This window comes from Zalophus californianus, chromosome 7 (genome assembly GCF_009762305.2).
Source record: "Zalophus californianus isolate mZalCal1 chromosome 7, mZalCal1.pri.v2, whole genome shotgun sequence".
NCBI lineage: Eukaryota > Metazoa > Chordata > Mammalia > Carnivora > Otariidae > Zalophus > Zalophus californianus.
The window spans coordinates 27,847,957-27,871,816 of NC_045601.1; the positions used below are offsets into that span (position 1 = coordinate 27,847,957).

Genomic DNA, 23,860 nt, shown 5'->3' on the forward strand with positions numbered 1-23,860 from the left:
GAGGCTGCTTAATAAATCGCTACGTGATAAGTAATCGCTTAAAAGAAAACACAAGTTGCTTTTCCTCCAAGGATGAAGTAGTTCTTGGCCAAGCCAGTTCTATGTAGGTTGTGGAAGTCTGCACAAACCGTTTCACCACTGAAGCTTTAGTTCCCTCAAATACAAATGCAGGGATTAGAGAAGGCATTTAGGGTTCTTCCTGTTCTAAACTCTCAGGCTTCCAGACGCCTTGATGGCGAAGTCTAACAGGGTTAAAGTAAGGATCATGGCTGGGTTGCGGCCTCAGGAAAAGTTCTGCAACCCCTGAACACTGTAAAAACAGGAAGAAGAATCGCGGAAGGTGGTGCCAAATCGAAAGAACCTAACCTTTGGACCCAAGTTCCTCATAAACCTGTGAGCCCTTGTCACGACCACAGACTTTCACGCTCTTAACGCCTCCAGGAGCCCTTGGAGCCGACTTCTCCGGGCCTTCCCGTGCTAGTCTTGCCTCCCAGCCAACGCCCGGTTTGGCAGTCCCTATTCCGGTCTTCCAGGCTCACGTGCCGGTTCCCAGCCGCCAGCCCCGAGATCATGCCCTGACCACGCCTAACGGCTCTGGCCCCGCCTCCCCGCCATGGCCCCGCCTCACGGCTCTGGCCCCACCTCCCCGCCATGGCCCCGCCTCCCCGCCCCGGCCCCGCCACTACGTGCACGCCCGGCCTCCCCTTGGAGCGCTGGTCTGCTGGTCCGGAAGTGACGCGAGGCTCCGGCTGCAGGCTGGACGCCCGCATTCTCTCAGGGCCGCACCCTGAGTCAACCCCGGGCAGCATGGCTCTGCAACTTTTGCTCCTGCTCGTCTTGCAGGCCGGGAGCTGGGCTGAGATGAACCTCGCGGATCTGGAGCTGTCTTCGGGTACGTCGCTCGTGGGGCGGGGGGGCGGCGGCCAGGGGGGGATGGGACTGGGGAGGGAGTCGCCCGGGTCTGGAAGCACGGCCCCGCGGGGTCGCGTCCTCGTTGGCCCTGGGACGTCTGCGTGGGCGGCCGCGGGGAAGGCCACTCCGGGCGTCCGCGGTCAGCGGACTTCAGTGCCCTTTCTCTCAGCTCTTCCGTTGTTGCCGAAACGGCAAAACAGCCTCTCGGTCTTCCAGTTCTTTTAATTCATTTTTGACTAGGTGAGTTTCTCGGTCAGCATTTGGACTGTGGCCAGCGCTCGTGAGTTAAATATTTTTAGGGTAAACCCAAAATCCTTAAGAGAGAAGTTGTTCTCCCCCCATTATGAGAATCCTTAAGTGGCAGGGATTGGTCATTTTACGTCTAAGTCTGGCAGCCGTGCGGCGTGAACTTGGGAGCAGATTTGTCAGGCTGTACATCTCTTAGCTTAGTTCCTCGGAGCTTGTTTGTTCTGCCGGCTCACTGAGATTTCCCCGGAAATAAATGCAGGGAATACGGTTTCCAGAGCTCGGTTGTCGTGGTGATTAGGAGCTCCCGTGAGATCAGTGAATCTCTTCTGCAAGAGGGTTAAATCTAAAGCATCAGAAACCCCTCACTCTTGAGTGTCTGCTCAGTATCCACAGTTAGCAGTTGCCTGGAAGGGGTCGGGGAGGCCCCGCCTTCTGCATCCTTGGCAAAATCTGGGTCCGAACCTCTATATTATGACTTCGTCTGTGCGCTCCATTGATATCCACCTGTCCTTTGGCTTGCTCTTTAAGAGGCAAGCAGACAAATACTTAGTCTTTCCTTGGGACATTGTTCCAGATGTTGAGAATACAAAAATGGGAGTTATTCAGTTTCTGCTTTCAAGGATCACGATTATATAGCTAACAGTTACTAAGCCCTAGGCACCGCTGTTAACTTATCACATCTCATTTTCACAACAACCGGTATCTCCATTAATGGATGAGAAATCGAGGCACAAGGTCTGCCCCGTTCGTAGAGCGGTCACTGCTGCTCAGTAAGGGAGCCTGCAGTTGGGCTCCAGAGTCCAAGTTAACCACTCTGCAGGCTGCCATTACCTAGAGCGAATTAGTCATCTACAAGGGCAATTGCAGTATATTGTGATAAGAGCCTGGACTTTCGCACAGGCTACTGGAAAAGCAAGATAGAGGTACCTGGGTATGACCAGGGGAATCAGGAAGGACTTCACAGAGAAAGATAATAACCCCAGAGTTGGAGCTGGAGGTACAGAGAGACTTGTGTGAGCAGAGGGAGAGGTGTGAAACAGCATGTTGAATTAGTGGAATACTAAGGGTTTCATTGTAGAATATGTGTGTGAGGTTACAAGGGGAGATAAGATAGGTAGAGAGGTAGGAACCCAGTAAATGAAGTGCCTTGTCATGTGTAACAAACAACAAAGGATGGTGACGTAACATTAGCCAAGATAGGCAAATTGGGGGATTTATTGGCTTAGAGAATCCAAGCAAGAGTTAGAAAGGTAGAGATACCACCTGGGCCTCAGAAAGCTGAACCAGTCACTCAGAAGTGCAAATACTGTTTCTTATTACTGACTCTGGGTGTGGACAGCTTTTCCTCCTTGGCAGGAATCATGGATGTGGACAGCTTTTGGGCTTTGCATCTTGCAGCTTCCGCCATCCTAACAAAATCCCAGGAGAAGGCTCTGATTGGCATGCTTGGGTCAGGCACCAGATTGCCGGGGAAGGACCATGTTGCAGGAGGTGGCGGTAGGGGAGTTTCCAGAAGAGAAATATTCCTGAAGGAAGTACAGGTGCTAGGCCAACAAAGTAAGTATGTTCACTATACCTTGCTCTGGTTGGTGGGTGGTCAATGGATTATTTGAAGAGGAGAAATGATTTTACGCAGGATTGGTTAGGCTATTTAGAAAGACCGTTCATCTTACACAATAGTTTGGGGGTAGACTCGAAGGAAGGAGGCCAGTTAAGTTAACTGCTTAAGTTGGGATGAGTCAGTGAAAATGGCAGTTCAAATGCAGAAGAGAGGACGGTTTGAAGAACATTTAAAAGGCAGAGTCAGCGGGAGTTGGTGATTGGGTGTGGGAAGAGAATGGCTCGGATTCCTGGTTTAGGTAGAGCATTAAACCATGTGCCATGCCCTTTCTGAGTACAGACAGGGTCCTCCTAAGCCAGGTACCCCTAGCTTAATTTCCAGTAACCTGTGCAAAAGTCCAGGCTCTTACCACAATGTACTGCAATTGCCCTTATAGACGACTAACTTGCTCTAGGTAATGGCAGTCTGCAGAATGGTTAAGAACGTGGACTCTGGAGCCCAACTTCCGGCTCCCTCCTGAGTAGCAGCGACCTCTGTACAAACTGGGCAGACCTCTTTGTGCCTCGATTTCTCATCCATTAATGGAGAGACTGGTTATGAAATGTGAAAATGAGATGTGATAAGTTAACAGCGGTGCCTAGCACTTAGTAACTGTTAGCTACATATCATGATCCTTGAAAGCAGAAACGGTACCTTCCATGTTTGTATTCCCAACACCTAGAACAATGTGGGGCCTCTTGTGATTACACAATTTGCACATCCTTGAAGCCAGCTCTGGGAGAATTGCCTGTCTGCTCCCATGGGAACATCTCCTATGGCCTTTTGTACTCCAGCATTTTGTAAACACAAGTGCCAGTGACCCCCTCCCTTTTTTCAATGCATGTTCAATACATTTGTCTAGACTTTTCAGTGTATTTCTCTAGCTTGTGTTGTGTTCCCGATGCTTTTAAAGTTAGTTTAAAATAGAAAGTCTGCAGAGAGTAGGAGGAAAACCCTCAAGGACAACCTACTTCTGGCTCTTGGCTAGCTAGCTTCCTTGTCTCACTAGTGCCTGACATTTAATAGGCCCTCAGTGTGTTAATTCTTAGTGTTGGGTTTTATTGTATGCTTGATAGTTCATCTTAGATGAGGGAACCTGGTAGGAACAGGGAAGCAGGCAAGAGAACGTAGTCAGTCCCTGCAAAGTCCAAAGTCCAAGTGGTTGGGAATGTATCGTGCCACAGTGATGGGCTTTTGTTAGTATTTCTTAGTGAATGGATAGGGAAAATAAACCCATGTGTGCTGTCTAATAATCGGATATTTCGCTTTTCATCCCGTTTTACCTATAAAAGCAGTATATGTATATATTTTTAAGTGAAGCAGCGTCTACCTTCTTGCTGTTTGCTCTTCCACTCTGGGTATTAGTAATACTCAAGAGCACACTGTACTTTCTCACATAGACGTGGGTCTCTTAAGTTGCCTTCTCCACTGAAAAGTGGAGAAAGTCTCTTTTCCGATAGCCATGTCAGTCATGTCCATTCCAAAGAAATGATTTCCTTTAATGCATTGTTCAGATTTTGCAGTGGTCATCATATAATTGTGATAGTATAATAAATCAGGCAAAACTACTTCAATTAGATGCATGTGAAATCATCAGAAAATAATCATTTCCAATTCCTATTAATATATGGAGGTCATTTTCTTATTTTTGTTAAACTATCACAAAAATGATGCCTAACTAGCTTTTCTTAACTAAAACCAACAAACCTTTATAGGCTGCCAAATCTTTAAATAGCTTCTCTAAGCCTTTGTTCATTCATTGGTAAAGATATGTATAATAATATCACCTCCCTCATAGAATGGTTTGTGTTGGTTCATTGAGGCAGTACATAACAATGGAGCACATTGCCTGTCTTGTAGTAAGTGTTTAATCTACACGTTAGAGATTACCATTCAATAATGTTCATTGTTATTTATTTTAACAAATATATTTTAAAATATTAAATTGTTGTGGTTGTATATGAGAGATTGTGATACCTTAAAAAAAAAAACTCATCCAAATCAGTATGAGAAATTTAAAATAGATTCAGCAACTAACTTGTTCTTCTACCTTTCCCCTGTTTTTCATAGACTGAAAAAGACTAGTTTTTCAGTTCCTCTTTCTCAACTTAGAGTGAATTAGTCCAAATGGGAATTAGTCTTGAGAAATGACTTCTCTCAGGGACTAGCTGGGTCTGGTCCAATTAGAATTTATTGGCATGCCAAGCAGACCCACCTAGATAAAACTGAATAGGAACACATATAAAAATCCTGCATTTTAGGTCAGAAAGTGGCTAAGCAGATGTTTTTTGGATAAGCTCTAACTTGGTGGTTTGAGTAAAAGATCTGGGGGGATTTTAGATAATTACAAATTCAGCATAAGCCACTATTTGATATGTCCATCTCTCTAAAAAAAGAGGAAGGAAAATATTTCATTCATGTCTGTTATATTCTGGGCTCCACAACTTAAGAGAGTGAGTGATAAAATCAGAATAAATCCTGAAGACAAACAGGAAGAAGAGAAGACTGCAGACATATTAACAGTTTTGACCCAGCTAAGGAACAATTTTATGGAAAGTAATAATTTATTATTTTATTATTTATGATAATTTTATTATTTGAACTCTTAGCTCTGAATCTCTTCTAAAGGTATAAGAAAATAATAGAAGTAGAAAATAGATTTTTGTATTCATCTCACAAAGTGATGGATGATTGAAAGCCCGAAAATATTGCAGTGTTTTAATGAAAAAACTTTTATGAACATTTGAAACATGTGCAAGAATTCTCAAAATGTCTTTATTCATCTTAAATCTAGAAGACACCGCTGCTTGCTAAGAGAAAAATTTGGAAGGCATTAAGAAAATAACTATTTTATCAACACTATAAAACCATTCAGGAGGTGTAGATTGTGATCTATAAATCTATTCAGAAAAAAAATTGCCGAAGTCTTGGTTTGATATTTCCCCCTTTTCCTCTCTGGATTTCTCATGCCATTTCTCAGTTTGCAATGTAAGAAGAAACCTTTGACCATATCCATGGCCCTGCCCGCATCTTTCACTAGGGGAAAGGTGTTAGAGCTTTTCTCTGAGTTGTTCATTTACAAAAGGTCTGGATGCTTTAATTTGGAGCATTTCTTTTTGAGCTGTAGTGTCAGATGGCTTAGAATGCCCTGACACAATTTGATTGCTGGCCACTTTATCCTTAGTCCTTTCCCATAGAGAGGTGAGTAAGCAGATTGTCAGAGGGTGTCTGCAGACCCCAGAGCTCTGCTCTTTGGTAGATGTACCTATCTTTTATACAGTATTTGTAGGCGATTATGTTAAAATTGGGGAAGAACTTCTGTGGCTGTCCCTTTTGTAGTAGAGGCACAGATGCCCTTGGTGGTTATGGGATGGAGGACGCACGGCAGCCCGTACTCCGATCGTCATCCGTGCAGAGGAAATCTGGAGATGTCTGTAGTTCCTTGCTTGACCAGCAGTTACAACAGAGCTGTTCTTTCTGGTTGAGGTTTTCTGGTCTTACATGACATCCCCATTGCCCTGTCTTGTGGCACTGCTTCCTCACCTCACATACTGATCTTCATCAGTTTTTCTGTCGTCTTCCTTGCTCTTTTTTCATATCCTGTCTCTCCCAGTTTATCAAGAGGAAACAGTTGGTTGTAACCAGAACTCTCCTTCCCCCCCCCCCCCGCCGCACTGTAGAGTGTTAGAAAAAACTGATTGTTCTTTACTGTGTTTGGTTTTGTTAAAGCCTCAGCTGTTCTAGAGACATTCTGAGAAGCAGATTTGAAAACAGTGAATGTTTATTCTAGGTAGCATGCACCAAATAACGGAACTCCTCTCCAAAACAACATGAGTTACAGAAAACCATCTGTATCATTTTCAAGAGATGGAGAAATCTGTAAGATTATTTTATTTGATGAGATACTCTAGTAGGATCTTTCTTTAAACTCCACAGATAATCTTTTCTTGCTATTCTACACATATTTTTATTGACATAGGTAAATTTATTTTGGATGGAAGTTTGCTGTAAGCCTTAATTATTTTAATTTGAATATAAAACAATTTAAATGTTAGGTCACAAAATTATGAAACAGTAGAAAACTACTCCTATTTATCATGCGAGTTTTGCAGAAAGTGACAAAGGCAGATGTGTAATAACCACATGGTTTCTCTTCTGGTAGTATTAAAACCACAGGCTACATCCTTTGGTGTCTATATTCAAAGTTTCTCCTTTAATAGAATGGTAAAGTCTCTTAGTATCCATTGAAACCTCCTTCCTCCCACGACCTGTCTTGATTGCTTTGAAAGCTGTGATTTAAGCCTCAGTTCTAATCTAACCAAGTCAAGCTTTAACTTAAATTATGGGAAACATCATTTGATTCACATTAAAAACTAATGTGCAAGTCTACTTTGTGGTTTTATAACTATGATTCAGTAACCTCTTCTTAAATGTAAATGCACTTTATTCAATATTCTATATGCCTTTCCCTCAAATACAGGAATCTCAGCCCAAGTCTATACAATTAAAAAGTCATTACTATTGGGAATAATTTTTTTTTTTTAAAGAGACTTAAAAGGCAGTGAAGAAGTCCTCATTATTGGAAACTGGAAGCAGGCAGGTCCTTGTTACCAGAGGCAGTAAGTTTAGCAACACTGTTGCCTTTGGTAACAGGAAGAGTAGGAAATGTGCCTGGTGAGCTTCTAGACCTAGCCAGGGAGGTTGCCAAGCAGTGCCAAAGGTGCCACGTGGTTTCTTCTTGCTTCTTGTAGTTAAAATTCAAGACTAGAAAGAGTAACCAAGAGAAGGACTGTTAAGCAAAAAGGAACCAGGACCAGAAGTTTTGAAAATTATCAGCCTCTGGAGAGGCAAAAGATGCTAAAGTTAAGGGATGGCTTTTGAGAGAAGTTCGCATTCATTGTGAGTTTTCTTAGCATCAGGTTCCTCTCATCTGGTTGAAAATAATGTTTATCTGTGTGAATATTATTATTTTTTAATAAAGATTTTATTTATTTGAGAGAGAGAGCATGCACACGCAAGCAAGCATGAGCAGGGGATGGGGCAGGGGGCCATAGGGATTGATCCCAGGACCTTCGGCTCATGACCTGAGCCGAAGGTCAGATGCTTAACTGACTGAGTCACCCAGGTGCCCCTATGTGAATGTTATTTGATATTGATGTTGACTTGAACCTGGGGGATAAGGGTGGTGCCTTGTATTTCCTCCTCACAGACTATAAGCTGTTTGAGAGTAGGTCGTTTCATGAAGTTGAGGTGCAAACATACGAAAACATATCTAAAGAAACCTAGAAAAAGGAAGCCTCAGTACACCCTGCTAAGTAAGGCCATGGGAACTCTACCAAAACCAAAAGAGAAGAACCGGGGCTAAGTCTGCCAAGACCAGTGGTTTTGGCTCACCTGCAAGGAAATTGCTTAGAGAACCAAAGATGCTAGGTACCAACAGCTGTCAGCAGTATTTCAGGAACAGTAAATAGAACACTTGTAGGTGTCTGATCACTGGCTGCAGAAAGAGCATATTATAAGCATGTGGTGTTTGAATCGGTGAGACATCCTCCCAGCTTCATAATCTCAACCTTTTGGCACAAATTGTCACATTGCTTTGGTAAGTAGTTATAGAAGTTAGACAGTTGGGCAGTAACCAAAGCTATTCATTGTGGGAACGCTATGAAATATATTGGTTTATCAAAAAAAAAATCTGTTTTTAAGTCAGTTTTTCCTCCTAAATAATAATAAAAAATTCCTAAAGTTGTGAACATATGAAGCAGGGTTCCTCAACTTTAGTGCTATTGGCATTTTGGACTGCCAAAATGTGGAGAGCTGTCCTGTGCATTTATTAGAATACTTAGCAACCTTGGCCTCTATTCTGGAGATGCCAGCAGCAGCCTACCACTATCACCCAGTTGTGAGAACCAAAAATGTCTCTAGACAGTGCCAAATGTTCCCTGCAAGACAAAAATCGCTTCCTATTGAAAACCACTGATATAAGGGGAAAAAGTAACCAGAAAAGGGAGGGAAAAGGCAGTAGAATTTAATTGTCCACAAGGTCATATTTTTTCCCTAAATAATTCTGAATCTGTGTTCTGCCTTAAAAAGGTAATACGAGTGTTAAATAATTGTAAATTAAAGCAATGCACCAGTTTGGGTTTGCATACTGGAATTTTTGCTTTGGGAAAAAATATAGTAGGTGTTTCCTTCAACAGTAAGCAAATACCGTGTGTATATGAAATTAACACCTCACATATCAGATTAGGAAATCTGAAATGACTAGTTGTATAGCCAGGAAAGAACCCACATTTCCTAATCTCCAACCCAGGGAATATTTTTCTTATTAGAGCAGTCCAGTTTATATAACCCCAAGTAATCATCATTATCAGCTGGGGAACTTTTATTTTTATTTTTTACTTTTATATTTTTTTAAATATTTATTTGAGAGAGAGAGAGCACTAGGGACAAGTGCAAAGGGAGAAAGAGAATCTCAAGCAGACTCCCTGCTGAGCGCAGAGCGTAGAGCCAGATGCGGGGCTCGATCCCAGGACCCTGAGATCATGACCTGAGCCTAAATCAAGAGCCGGATGCCTAACCAACTGAGCCACCCAGGTGTCCTGTGCTGGGGAACTTAAAAAAACAAAACAAAAAACAACTTTTGGCTCTCTCAGAGTTTTTGAGGAAGATGATATGTTTGGAAGCCACTGTACCTGACTGCATTGCCATTCATTCATTTATTTTAGGAAGGATTGAATAATCTTGAAGTTGGGGTCCATATCGCCAACTCTGTATCTTCATGTTCATTCATAAGGAAGGGAAGGAAGGGATGGAAAGAAGGAGGGAGAGAGAGAGAAAAGGAGAAATGGAGATGTGTGTGTGTGAGTGTTTCCCAAGGGGTGGTGGACAGCAGCCTTTGCCCCTGAGCAGGGGAGTAAATGGCCGCTTTTAATAACTAGTTACAAGATGTTAAAGTGAGAACCAAGGAACTCTCGTGTGACTCACAGCTCAGTAGACATTTTCTTTTTTTTTAAAGATTTTATTTATTTACTTATTTGACAGAGAGAGACACAGTGAGAGAAGGAACAACAAGCAGGGGGAGTGGGAGAGGGAAAAGCAGACTTCTCACTGAGTAGGGAGCCTGATGCAGGACTCGATCCCAGGACCCTGGGATCATAACCTGAGCCAAAGGCAGACGCTTAACAACTGAGCCACTCAGGCACCCTCAGTAGATGGTTTCTGAAATGGTTTAAAAGAGCAAAGGCAAGAATATTGAGTATGTTTTGTAAAAAGCCCTGCAAACCCCAGAGAGCAAAATGTTAATGGAACTGACAAGGTGTTCGGCTTAGGCTTCTATTCCTGTGTTACAGAAAAGGTGCTGAGGTGTGTGATGATAGCAGGCAGAGGGCTTCCAGCCTACGGGGTATTTTAGAATGAAATTGACCATCCCTGGGGTGGGTAGCCAGTTCTCTGCTAGCCTTTGAAGGCTATCTGTGGTATCAAATGTAGGAAATTCTAGTGATTAAATGAATTGAGCATAATTATTACAACAGGCAGCAAATTTATTTATAAAAACTCCTAAAACATAATAGGGATTGATTGCCTCTACTATATTTATATTTCTCTCATACTACCATATTGTTTCAGGAATTTAAAATGGATCAGAATGCTATACATTTTCGAATAAAATTAATTTTTATAAATCTCAATTTAAATAATTATGTTTGTCCTGGTGAATTCTACTTCAAAGTACATATTTGGCTAACTAGGCTCCTTATAAAGTTTTCTAATATTAACATGAGTTTCTTACAATTGTCCATTTTACTTTTTGAATCTCTTACAGTGCCGATACCAACCAATATTAAAATTGAGGCCTATAACTTTAATACTGTCCTATTTTGGGACTACCCAACCATGCCACAGACCCCTGTTTTTACTGTACAGGTAAAGAACTATGGGTAAGTGTTACTCTCTCATCTTTTTTATTCTGTTTTTGTCTAGGTCTCTCTACTTCCCATAACTTTGTGGTTTTTTTCCCATCATCTTTCTTTCCCATGTGGCAGAACTTCTTAAACTGCTTGTAGACTTCCAGAAGTGCTAAGGATGCAAATTATTTATTTTCAGAGTACTTCCTGCCTCTTAGTTCCTCTTCCCATCAGAATTGAAGTAGAGGAGTCTACTGTCAAGACCTTTTAAAAGATTTATTTATTTGAGAGAGAGAGAGTGAGCGTGTGTGCATGCTATTGGGGGGCAGGGAGAGAGAGAGAGAGAGATTCCTCCAACAGACTCCACGCTGAGCAGGGAGCTCAACATGGGACTCAGTCCCAGGACCCTGAGATCATGACCTGCCACCAAATCAAGAGTCGGACACTGAACCGACTGAGCCACCCAGGCACTCCAGGAATTAGAGATTTTTGAAAGGCATGACAAATAAAACTTACAGTTCTGTATTAAAAGTAATGATGTCGGAACGCCTGGATGGCTCAGTTGGTTGGGCATCCAACTCTTGATTTCATTTCAGGTCGTGGTCTCGGGGTCCTGGCATCCAGCCCCACGTTGGGCTCTACTCTCAGCATGGAGTTTGCTTGTCTTTCTTCCACTGTTCCTACACACACACACACTCTCTCTCTCTCTCTCTCATAACTAAATAAAATCTTAAAAAAAAATAATGATGTCCTCTTACTTTCCATAGTGAATGTATTGTTGAATAGAAAGATAAAAATTTCAAAAAAACTTTTGACAAATGTCAGGAGTCTTTGTAATGCGTTAGATTCTGCAGCCAAGTAATGATTATTTATGTTAATAGAATCTAGAGTTATTTAAAGATCAGATTTTTAAAAATTGTATGTGGAATGTACTTTGTTCAGGTGTTGTATTTTGAATTGAGCCTCTTTATTGTAAAGGAATTTATAGTACTTCTAACCAGAGTAAGGGCTTCCTGCTTTGTCTGGCTTCTCCATCCTATTCTTGTTCAGCTCTTTCTACCAGCTCCATGCTGTAAATGAAAAGCAAAGCAGAGACAGAGATGATTCAAGTTTATATATTAACAGTAAAAGTTACCATTGTGCTTCTTTATTCCTCTTTGTTTTAGGGAAGCAGTATGGATTGATGCCTGCAATACCTCTCATCATTATTGTAATATCTTTTCTGTAATTAATGATCCATCACTTTCTCTCTGGGCGAGAATTAAAGCTAGGCTTGGACAAAAAGAATCAGCCTATGCAGAGTCAAAAGAATTTATTTTATGTAAACAAGGTAAGTAGAACTTTTAAATTTGAAATGTTAAGTTTGAAAATACTTACCCGTGTCTTCTGTACGTATTTGCTTTTATCAGCACTTGCTAAGAGTTATCACAATGCCCAAAGGCATTTCTTCCTCTTTCCCCAAGCCCCACAAAATAGGACTGAGATACCCATCACTTTGCTGCTTCTAAACCATCACAATTCCACTGCCCGCAAGCATGGATCAGTGCCGCCCGGGTGGGCTCTGGGGGGCCTTCTCCCCGCTCTCCTCACAGCACTCCCTGCTGAGTTACACTCACGGAGGACAGCTCTCCCTCTTCCACCCTGTGCATCGTCCCCAAGGCCTCTGGGAATTTTATATACCAACTTAATACATTAACTAATTTTAGATTTCTAGAATCTCCCCAACCCCAGTGATTTTTTTTTTTTTAGCCCTTTTTCCTGCCAGCAGCGCATTCCTGCAGTATACCTGATCTTAGTTATCACCTCAGGCTCCAAAATCTTCATTGCCAATTCCCCTTCTCTGACTGAAATCCTGCCCTGTAGCTCTCACACCCTCACTTGTGGGTAAAGAGGCAATTAGTCACTTGACTCCTCCCTTGTGTTCTCAGCCTTGTGCCTTGCCCTCCACCTTCACTTCCTTCCTTGTTCAGCCTCCACGCTTGGTTTCGTCCACCATGGCCTTGCTTCTGCTCCTGCGTTTCAGATTGTGCCTACTTACAGGCCCTTCCTCGACTTGCCTTGAAATAATTTTATGTCCCAGAGTCCATGCCTGTCATCTGTTAACTATACCATCTGTATATCAGATTTTTCCCATACAGATTTATCAAGGGCATACTGTGTGCTAGAAAGTATACCAGGCCCTGAGGGTAAATTAGCAAATAAACATAGGCCTGACTGGCACATAGTAAGTGTACAATAAATGCGTGAAGAATAGGTAAATGGCTCACCAACAAAGTCTCAAGCATCGGTGACACATAATAAATATTTGTTGAATGAATGTCTAGTTTTGATTTTCACCATAAAAATTCAATGTATTTGGCAAACTTTCCTCACAGCCTTCATGCCAGACATCCATAGGTATTGTTGGCAATACAAAGAGTTTCAGTGAGTGTTCAAAAGTAACTAAGATGCCTTTTCTGAAACATTTTTTATTTTTTATTTATTTATTTATTTATTTATTTATTTTTTTAAAGATTTTATTTATTTATGTGAGAGAGAGAGAATGAGAGACAGCACGAGAGGGAAGAGGGTCAGAGGGAGAAGCAGACTCCCCGCTGAGCAGGGAGCCTGATGCAGGACTCGATCCCGGGACTCCAGGATCATGACCTGAGCCGAAGGCAGTCGCTTAACCAACTGAGCCACCCAGGCGCCCTCTGAAACATTTTTTAGAGAATAGGTTTTCTTTTTAATCTGCAGATCCACAGAAAAAGGAAGAATAACTTAAGAGAGCTTCTTTTATGTCAAGGTTTTTTAACAGGTTTCGTGACCTAACTGTTTACCTTTAGCATGAGAAGTGAATTGAAGTTGTTAAAGAGGAGTTTAGATTAGATAAAAATACTTCCTGCTTGAGATTTATTTAATATTTCTTATTAAGGACATTTAGAGTATCTTCTAGATCTTTGTGGAATGGTTTAAACACGGTTCCGCTTTAGAACAACCGAGCGAGTACCTTGATGGATTGATTTTGGAAGTTTTCTGGAACATGCTATAAAGTTCCAGGGCCATTACTAATTCTGCTTCTTTTGGGTCCCTCCCCCCCCCCCCCCCCCCCAGGGAACATCGGACCACCTGCAGTGGGTATCAGAAAGATGGAAAACCAAATCATCATTGACATATTTCACCCTTTAACTAATATAAGTGGAAGAGAGCCAGTACCCATCTATGATGAAAATAATTGTCACATATTCATGTACACGGTGGATTTGAGAATAAATGGAAGTAAGGTAGGTGTTTCTATTTCCTTTGTTCTGTTTTTCTGTTGCTAGCATAAGTTGTCTCTATATGTAATGAAAGTACAATGCTAACACTCAGGCAGGACTTACGGATCATAGATTTTGCCTATAAATAAATGTTGAGGGGAGTTGGGTTTGGAGTTAATCACTAATGCTGGGCAGGTGAATACATTTAAGTTTTGTCTTGGCCTCATTTAACAGCATGGCCCTGTTTTAGGATTTTAAACCTGTTTATTCCTATTTCTCCACTGGTAAGACAAAGATCATTTTAATCTTTTCTTCCTCATGGGTAGTGGTGTAAAATAATAGGAAGCTATAAGTGGAATCCTTGTTTTTGAAAGAGAAAGTTAGCGATTCTGCTGTGGGGATAAACTTACATTCGGGCGCTGGTGTGCAGACCACACTTGGATTGGAATGATTCTAGCCCATCCATTCTCCACAGCACCGCCATTGCTTTATTTAATAGTATTTGTCAGGCGTGTGCTCTGTGTGTTCCTGGCACCAGCAGGTAGCAATGAACAGTACAGACCCTGCTCCGGTGCTTCGTGGATGGAGCAAAACAGAGCAGGGAGGGGCCGTGGGCAGCGGGGTTGGGGGCAGTAGTGATCAGTAGGGTGGTCGGAGCAGGGAAGGTGTTACTGGACCAGGTGTGGAGGAGGGCAGGAGGTGACCTTCATGGATCTGGATGGGGAGAGTGTTTCAGACAAAGAATCTGGCAGAAGCACACTGGGCGGAGTGCAGGCGCAGATGAGGTCAGGGGTCACGGGGGGCCACATCACTTGGGGCACAGGAGAGATTTGATGTTATTCTGATGAAGGCGTTACGTCTCTGGAATGATTTTATCAGGAAGAGTAGCATCTGACTTAGATTTTAAAACATCACTCTGGATGCTTAGTGGAGTCGTCCTTCTGAAGTGCACATCTAACCTTCTTCCTTCACTCCTTAAAATCCCTTCACAAATCCCTATGAGCTACAAAATAATATCTAAATCCCCTTTCATGGCGTGGCCTCCCGGGCCTTCGTGATTTGGCCGCTCGAGTCCTTTCCAGCTTCCTGTCTCCCTGCTTTTTCCAACTTAAGTTTTATTTGTGCAGCGGTGAACTGCTTTTAGTTCTTCGTTCCCTGCAGGTGCCGTGCTGTTTCCCAGAACGCCCTCTCCGCCTTCTCCACTTGGGCAACTTTCTGCTCATTCTTCAGTATTCAGCTGGCATTTCATCTCCACTTTGAGTTCTCTTCTCACACCAGCCACTGTTTGCACCTCTGTGGTTCCATCATTCCTAGTTCCGTAGAAGAGTCCCTTTGCAGGACTGGTGGCTCACATTCCTCTCTGCTCTGGGCGCGTTGCTGGAGGTCTGGCTACTGTCCTACCTCCGTGTGTTCATGGGCTCCGTGGCGTAAGAGACGAACGTCCTTTGGCTGGTTGGACGAAGGCTAAAACGCATTTTCAGTGTTGTTGTTGTTTTCCCCATACAGACCACGTATAAAATGAAAGTAGAGAATGAAAATGATTGCAGTGAGACTCAGTGCCATCTCGTGGTCCCCGTGTCCTCCCTGAATTCTGACTACTGTGTTTCAGCAGAAGGCGAGTCCAAAGATTGGCTTGTTAAAACTGAGATGTCCAAAGAACTTTGTATCACCACTTCTGATGATAACCGCATGGAAGGCAAGTTTCTGCTGTTTTGTCCTGAATACAGGGAGGGATAACTGAAATAGGGTCATTGAAAAGAGGCAGGGGGCACCTGGGTGGCTCATTCGGTTAAGCGACTGCCTTCGGCTCAGGTCATGATCCTGGAGTCCCGGGATCGAGTCCCGCATCGGGCTCCCTGCTCGGCGAGGAGCCTGCTTCTCCCCTCTGATGCTCTTCCCTCTCGTGCTCTCTCTCATTCTCTCTCTCAAATAAATAAAATCTTAAAAAAAAAAAAAAAAGAGAAGAGGCAGTTTTAGTAAATCCCTGTTCTTTAAAAAATATTCAGTGGTTCCATTTCTCAGAGAAGTCCAAGAGTAAAAATAAGTTCATTTCTCAGGTATTAAGAGATCTAAAACAACCGATTTGGAAAGCTGTGTGATGACCTTTTGACCCAGGGAAGAAAAGAAACATAACGCCTAACACGCTATGCCTAAATGTCTGCATTTCAGGATTACACGTAGTGATGTAAAGCAGTTTATTATTTCCATATAGTAAGATGTTATGTATCCATTAGAGTGTTCTCTATGGGGATGGTAAGTTTAAAAATTGAGTAGCAGAAATATTCATTGGCATGTGTGACATGAACTGGACAAACACTAAAAATTAGTATCCAAAAATAAATGTTGATAGGTTATGGGTCATTTTTATAACACTTAAAAATAATTTTGTTTCATTTTCTTTTCTTTGTGTGTGTAGGGGGGGTACATATGATAGAACTTTACAACTGATATTCTCAAGTGGCAGGTACCTTAACAAAAATTTGGCCTGTTCTCTGCACTTACAAAATTTAAATGTTCTTTATAGATAATTTATAAAATACAAAAAGCCAGAAGAAATCAAAATTATCTGTAGTTCTGTCATCCAAATACTTAGTTACAGTTTGGGTTTTTTTTTCTCATCCTATTCTGTATAGCCATGATCATGTTGTATAGTACATAACATTTTATGTACTGCTTTAAGATGTATTATAAATATTTTTCCATTTTAATTCATATACTTCATTAATATTATTTTTTAATCTCTGTAGACTGTTTCATCATGTAGAATTTATATTCTGTTTAATATTCCCCAATTTGGGACTTCCAGATTATTTATGACTTTCTCTATGATAACATGCTTTGGTAACTGTGTATATATATTTTTTCTAATTATGAGGCTGTTTTTAGAATATATTTTTTATTTATTTTAAAGATTTATTTATTTATTTTAGAGAGAAGAGAGCACAGATGGGAGGGGCAGAGGGAGAGAGAATCTCAAGCAGACTCCACGCTGAGCATGGAGCCTGAAGTGAGGCTGTCTCACAACCCTGAGGTCACAACCTGAGCTGAAAGCAAGAGTCGGACACTTAGCCGACTGGACCACCCAGGCACCCCCCCAAATTTTATGATACAAACATCTCCCTTTTTTGTTTTGTTGTTGTTGTTGTTTAATATTTTATTTACTTATTTGAGAGGGAGAGAATGAGAGATAGAGAGCACGAGAGGGAAGACGGTCAGAGGGAGAAGCAGACTCCCTGCTGAGCAGGGAGCCCGATGTGGGACTCGATCCCAGGACTCCAGGATCATGACCTGAGCCAAAGGCAGTCGCTTAACCAGCTGAGCCACCCAGGCGCCCTGTTGTTGTTGTTTTTAAAGATTTTATTTGTTTGTCAGAGGGAGAGCACAAGCCAGGGGGAGCGGCAGGCAGGGGGAGAAGCAGGCTCCCCCACTGAGCAGGGAGCCCGATGCAGGGCTCCGTCCCAGGGCGCTGGGATCATGACCTGAGCCACAGGTAGAGGCCTAACCGACTGAGCCATCCAGGAGTCCCTGCAAATATCCTCTTGAAGAACGGGAATCTAGGCTGAAGAATTAGAGCAAAATGCCTGAAACTTAATAACTTTTAGGCTATTATAACAAGGGTTTCAAATAGTATGTGACTTAAAATAATGCAGTGTATTATTATGCCATTTTTATGCCATTATTATGCCAATATCCCATTATGCCAACTTGCATTGTGTTATTTTGAAAAACTAAAATCCTAATTAATACACAAAATGTGAAATAATGCAAATGCCTCAGATTTATTTATTTTTTTTAAAGTCTGAATTATAAACTGGGCAGGTACTGTGGCCACGTGGTGGCAGCACTGTGGCCCAGAAGCAGTATTCCCTGCCCGCCTGTGCCCTGCTTCTAAATGCAGTGCTGGCTTCAGTTAGGGAGGGCTTTTATCTTTCCTGTTGTAATAACTTCATTTTTTCCACATCCTGTAATAGGTGTTATACACGTGTTCATTTAGTCGTCATTTCCAGAGTGACTATTCCAAAAAAGTAACTTTGGAATAGAAATTAAAGGTAATAAAATGCCAGTAAAGAGGCCAAACACCACCATGATACATAGAGTAGTGAAAATAGAATACTGAAGATTGTGCTTTGAAAATAAAAAGCAGCATTAGAGCGAAATACACAATAGTGATTATAGATGTGTGTGCTCTGTAGCAGATCTTTCTTACTCTAAGTTATAACCTCTGGCTTGCGTTTAAGGGCCCCTAATCCCGGTGCGGCTTTTCCTGTCCGTGCGTGCTGTGTGTGTGTCTGTGTATCTTTACAAGTATTTGTGATCTTCAAATAAATATAAAATGGAACGAAATTCTGAGGAGTGGGATTAAATTATTTTAGAGTTATAGTCATTGTCAGAATTTATTTCTGAAGGGGTGGATTTTTTAAAATTTTCTTTTGCCTTTTTAACGGAGAGAAAAGTGCAACTCTGGAAGCACCCTATGTTGGGGGTTTTAAGGAAATTGTTGTGAAAGTCTGTGTTAGCCACTTTGTATCGTGGAGGGATAGGTGCAGAAGGTAGAGAATTGCAGAGCTGGGAAGAGCCCTTTTAGTATCTAGGACAGGTGTACCTAAGCTTTTTTCATCTTGCCCAACTTCTGTGGCAAGTGTTCTTTGCAACCCTGATCATATTAATTACCCAGTGAGCAAATCTAGTAAAGACTTCATACTATTTCATGGATATAGCAGTATTTCCATCTTAATTCTAACTTGTGATTTTTCCCTTTTTTTTAGATTCTGTTTGGATTCCAATTGTTGCCGTTCTCCTACTTTTTCTAGTACTTATCCTGGTATTTGTATATTGTTACACTAAGAAGATGAATCCGTGTAAGAGGGAGAGCATCATGTTACCCAAGTCCTTGGTAACATATTTAAATATTTTTCTTTAATTATATACACTAAAGTGTTTATTTGGACCTTTTCGATAATTTTCTTAAAATTTTTTTTAAGTAGAATGATGTTCAGCAGCATGTCACCTATCATAAATCACTCAATCTGCCACACATCCAAAACCACACAATTTTTACCACACATCATGTACTTTTTTATGCACGGAACAAGAGCATAATTGGATAAGTCTGTTAAGGATCTTAAAGTTTAGTGGGAGAAGAAGATAAGTATTCAGTGGGTATACGATGTTCAAACATAGAGGTTTACATCCATGCCAGTGAGGACTTTGTCTACCTTTGGGGGATGGGGCGTCGTTGTGGCCTTTCCACAGTGATGTTTGAGCGTCTAGACGGCAGACAGGAGTTTATCCAGGTACTAAGGGACAGTACGTGCCAAAGCCCAGCATCAAGAAAGCCTGGCTTTTGAAAATCCTAAAATACAGAAACACTATTATGGTTGGAGTGTAGAAGGAAAGATGGCCACAAGTGAGACCAGAAATTTGGCATTTTTTAAAGAAGATTTATTTATTTGAGAGAGAGAGAGACAGCATAAGCAGGGGGAGGAGCAGAGGGAGAGGGAGAGAAATCCTCAAGCAGATTCCCTGCTGAGCACGGAACCTGATGCTGGGCTTAATCCCAGGACCCCAAGATCATGACCTGAGCCAAAATCAAGAATCGGATGCTTAACTGACTGAGTCATGCAGGCGCCCCAGAAGTTGGACCTTTTAATGTCAACATTTAAAAGCCTTTGTATGATGAAAAGAACATATACAGCTAACAGGATGGTAATTGTTTGAATGAAATAGGATAGGAATAATATCTGTAACATGCAAAGGACACATTTCAATTTGTTTTGAAAACACTACCTTAAGTGAAGTGAATAAAAACTATCAGTAGTGGGCGCCTGGGTGGCTCAGTTGGTTAAGCGACTGCCTTCGGCTCAGGTCATGATCCTGGAGTCCCGGGATCGAGTCCCACATCGGGCTCCCTGCTCAGCAGGGAGTCTGCTTCTCCCTCTGACCCTCTTCCCTCTCGTGCTATTTCTCATTCTCTCTCTCTCAAATAAATAAATAAAATCTTTCTATCAGTAGTAGATAATTCATGTATGAAGTATAGTATTTGTCCTTACTAATTAAGGATAATTCATGTATGAAGTATAGCATTTGTCCTTACTAATTAAGGATAATTCATGTATGAAATACAGTATTTGTCCTTACTAATTAAGGATAAGTAAGCAAGCACAAAGCAACCTTACAGTATGCAACTTTATACCCATTAGAGAAGGAAAAATAAACCTGAATATCCAGTAGTACCAGTAGTAGTAAAACTGGTATATACTGGTAAAAGTAATGCAGCCATGGTGGGAAAGTAAGCATTTAATGGGTATAGAGTTTAGTAGTACCATAAATAATGCCACAGCCTATGACTGAGTAATTCTACTTTTAAGAATTTATTCTTTAAAAAAATCTTCATAAATAAAGATAATCACTTCAACATGTTCTATAAATAGTAAAAATTTGAAAGACTTCAAAATGCACTGTTAGAGAAATTACTTTAATCATCAGTATAAAGAAATTATATGAGGCAGTGAAAATTCTAATTAAAATTATAATTATGAAGGCAAAAGGTGAAAATATTATGTAAGTAGGTGTACTCCCATTACAAATGTAACGTGCATAGATGTGGAGGTAATGGAGAAAAAGCAACACATCCTAATTAAATGGTGGATGACTTTAAAAATCCTAAAAACACTTGCACTTAATATAGTATATTTTCATTAAAAAGCAAGGCAAGGCAACCACCAGGTGCTATTATATTGTTACCATAAATCTGCCATTTAGTGGTATATTTCATTGTCCATTACCCTTAGACCATGTCTTCTTAAGGATGTGCACTTGAGTTTAATAATTTATTATTTTTAATCATTGGTTTCTCTTCCCTTAGCTGTCTGTGGTAAAAAATGCCTCTTCAGAGACAAAATCTGAATCAAAATGTGTATCACCCATCACCTACCAACCAATTGCCCCAGAAAATGAGAAGATGATCTGGGAAGAGCACTTGTCTCCAGCAACACTTGGTACGCCCACTGAAGACAGCCTAGAAAAAACGGAACACCGAGAAGATGTTTCCAGTGAAATAGAAGTGGTGACCACTGAAGAAAATACTTCTGACATGGCTCCTGGTAGCCCTCTGACCCCAGGAATGAGAGAGAATTCTGTCCATCCAAATAGTAACCAGTCTGAACCCTGTGTCGTCACCTTAAACTCCTATCACTCCAGAAATGGTTCTGATAGTGGCGTTGTGGAATCCGACAGCTTCTTATCTGACTCAGAATTTTCCCCAAATAATAAAACTGAACTAAAGACCGAAGGACAGGAGTGCGTAGTGCTGAGAAACACTACCACCTCCTTTGGTTACGACAAGCCGCATGTGTTAGTGGATCTGCTTGTGGACGAAGGTGGTAAGGAATCCTTGATTGGTTATATAGACTGACGGCAGATTCCAAAGAGTTTTCCTAAGGGCAACGAAGATGTTACAACTTTGAAGGATTGGCTTTTCCCAAACAGATTTTCTGCTTTGATTTCACAAAAGGATCATTCTTTGAAAAATTGTATCTTTGTCGCTATTAACCAAGTAAGAGTATCTGGGTTTACATAATTGCCAAGAGCCTCTTCGGCACTGTTACATTTGGTCTGAAAACTGCAAAGGCTTTGAAAAAACAAACCATTGTCACATTTGAAATTTTCCATCTAGGTGGGCTGTTAGTTAACAGTGAAAACTCTAAGAACCCTGCTTCTTATGATAGTAGGTGAGATACCCCAGGGTCCTTTCTAATCACTTCCAAGACCTAGAATAGATTTTTTTTCTTTTCTGTGTCTCAGCTTGGTATTTGTTTTTGGAACTCTATCTATATAGTTTGTGTGTGTGTGTGTGTGTGTGTGTGTGTGTGTATTATATATATGTATATATAATATATATATATTTAATAGAGCATGAGAGCATGAGTGGGGGGATGAGGGGCAGAGGGAGAGCGAGAGAGAATCTTAAGCAGACTCCACACCCAGCACGGAATCTGATGTGGGGCTTGATTTCATGATCCTGAAGCTATAACCTGAGCCAAAATCAAGAGCTGGATGCTTAACTGACTGAGCCACCCAGGCGCCCCTATGTATATAGTATTTTTAAATGCTCACTTTAAGAAATCCTGGAAGCTTTCCAAAATTGAATTTAAAATCTAATTCAAATCATATAGACTTAATAAGGAATATGTAAATAGAAACATGTAGATATTTTTTATGGAACATTGCATTTAGAGACTTGTAAATAAAGTGTATTTAAAATTCATTTTTGTACTCATTTATTCAAGCACTCACACTGTTAACCTAGTATTTTTTATGCATTTGCCTGTTCCATGCATTGAGACTATATTTTCTAATTATTCATATCTAATCTTTAAAACAGTCCTAAAAACAATGTAATCTTTAAAAATGGTCCTTTTATGTCTGTATTTTAATATTTAGCACTCAGTGTACAGAACACTGTTCCAAGCTGTTTGGGGAGGGGGGAAAAGAGCAGATTTTCTGTAGAGCTTGAGGATTGAGGGGTCCTCTAGCATAAAGACAGTGGTCAAAGCCATTAGAGTAGGTGGGAGCCCTGAGAAGCATGTGGTGTGAAGAGAGAGTCCCCAAAGAGAGGCAAGCCAAGAGTTAATTTCTATATTACACAAGGAATTCTTGGGAATTACTAAGGGGATAGTAATTTTAAGATTCAAATGAATTAGTTGACCAAAGAATTTTTTTAAAAATACAACTTCTGTAAGTTAACCAGGGAGAAACATTTCCCTTCACTTAAAAGTACAGATTAAAATGAGGTGCTATTTTATTCTATTAGTGGGAGAAAAAATGTAGTAGTAAATACTAGTGAGATTTGGTGAAACTAGTATACTCACTTATTGGGGACACAATGTCTTAACAGCTTTTTTAACTAATATATGAGTAGATATATTCCATAAAAAAATTCTTTTCAGAATTTAATCTACTGTATGAAAATTATAAAAAATAAGACAAAAGCATTCAAGTTAGAAAAGGAAAAAGCAAAAATATGAAAATAATTGAAATAAACAAGTTACTTCTCTCCAAAAGGATTGTGCTAATAATAGATACTCCAGCCACATGTGAATAGAGTACCTGGTTTTTGTGCCCTAGCTAATTAAGATAGCAGTCTTTTTAATTTCCACCAGTTGTATAGGTAAGCCATTTTAATATTTATGTTTGCATTTCTTTAAAAATTAGTGAAGTTGAGCATGTTTTATATATTAGGTATTTATATTTAAGTGGTTGCCTAATCTTGTCCTTTGTGCATTTCTTTGGGCACTGTTTATTTTTTTTTTTATTGACTGTATCGTTTGTCTGCCGTGAGTTACACATTTATTTTATAATTTCTTATCTCTTACCTGCAGATGCTTAAAATGTTATTTTCTGTTTGTTTTTTAATGTTTATAAAGTCAAATTTTTCCATCTTTCCTTCCATTTTAAAGAAACTCCCTAGAAGATACAAACTTCTACCCACATTTTCTTGTGTTATTTGGGGGTCATTGTTTATTTCATTTCTACATTTAATTCTTTTATCCCTCTAGATTTTTTCTTTTTGTATAAGCATTAAGGTAGGGATCCAGCTTTATTATTATTTTGGTTTCTAGAGCTGCCATAATAAATTACCACGAACGAGTGGCTTAAAACGATGGAAGTGTACACCCTCACCATTCAGAGGCAGGGCTAGATTATATTGGAAAGCTCTAGAGGGATCCTTCCTTGCCTATTCCTAGCCTCTGGGGGTAACTGACAACCCTCAGCTTTCCTTGAATTTTAGCTGTGTCATTCCAGCCGCTGCCTCTTGTCACATGGCATTCTATCCTGTGTGTCTCTGTGTCCAAATCTTTGTCTCTATAAAGACACTAGTCATTGGATTGGAGCCCACTCTAATTCAGTATGACTTCATCTTAATTTGATTGGATCTGCAAAGACCTATTTCCAAA

The 23,860-nt window shown here is 40.7% G+C and overlaps 1 protein-coding gene across 1 annotated transcript; it reads left to right on the plus strand.

Annotated features, from left to right (window-relative positions):
- Positions 1-713: 713 nt before the first annotated feature.
- On the plus strand, positions 714-21,861 carry IFNGR1 (interferon gamma receptor 1). The gene is given in 9 exon segments (XM_027603086.2): positions 714-892; positions 2,560-2,718; positions 10,584-10,698; positions 11,832-11,995; positions 13,759-13,928; positions 15,411-15,600; positions 18,671-18,798; positions 20,770-21,306; positions 21,309-21,861. Coding segments are annotated over 9 exon segments (1,584 nt in total). The 5' UTR covers positions 714-807; the 3' UTR covers positions 21,345-21,861.
- Positions 21,862-23,860: the final 1,999 nt, after the last annotated feature.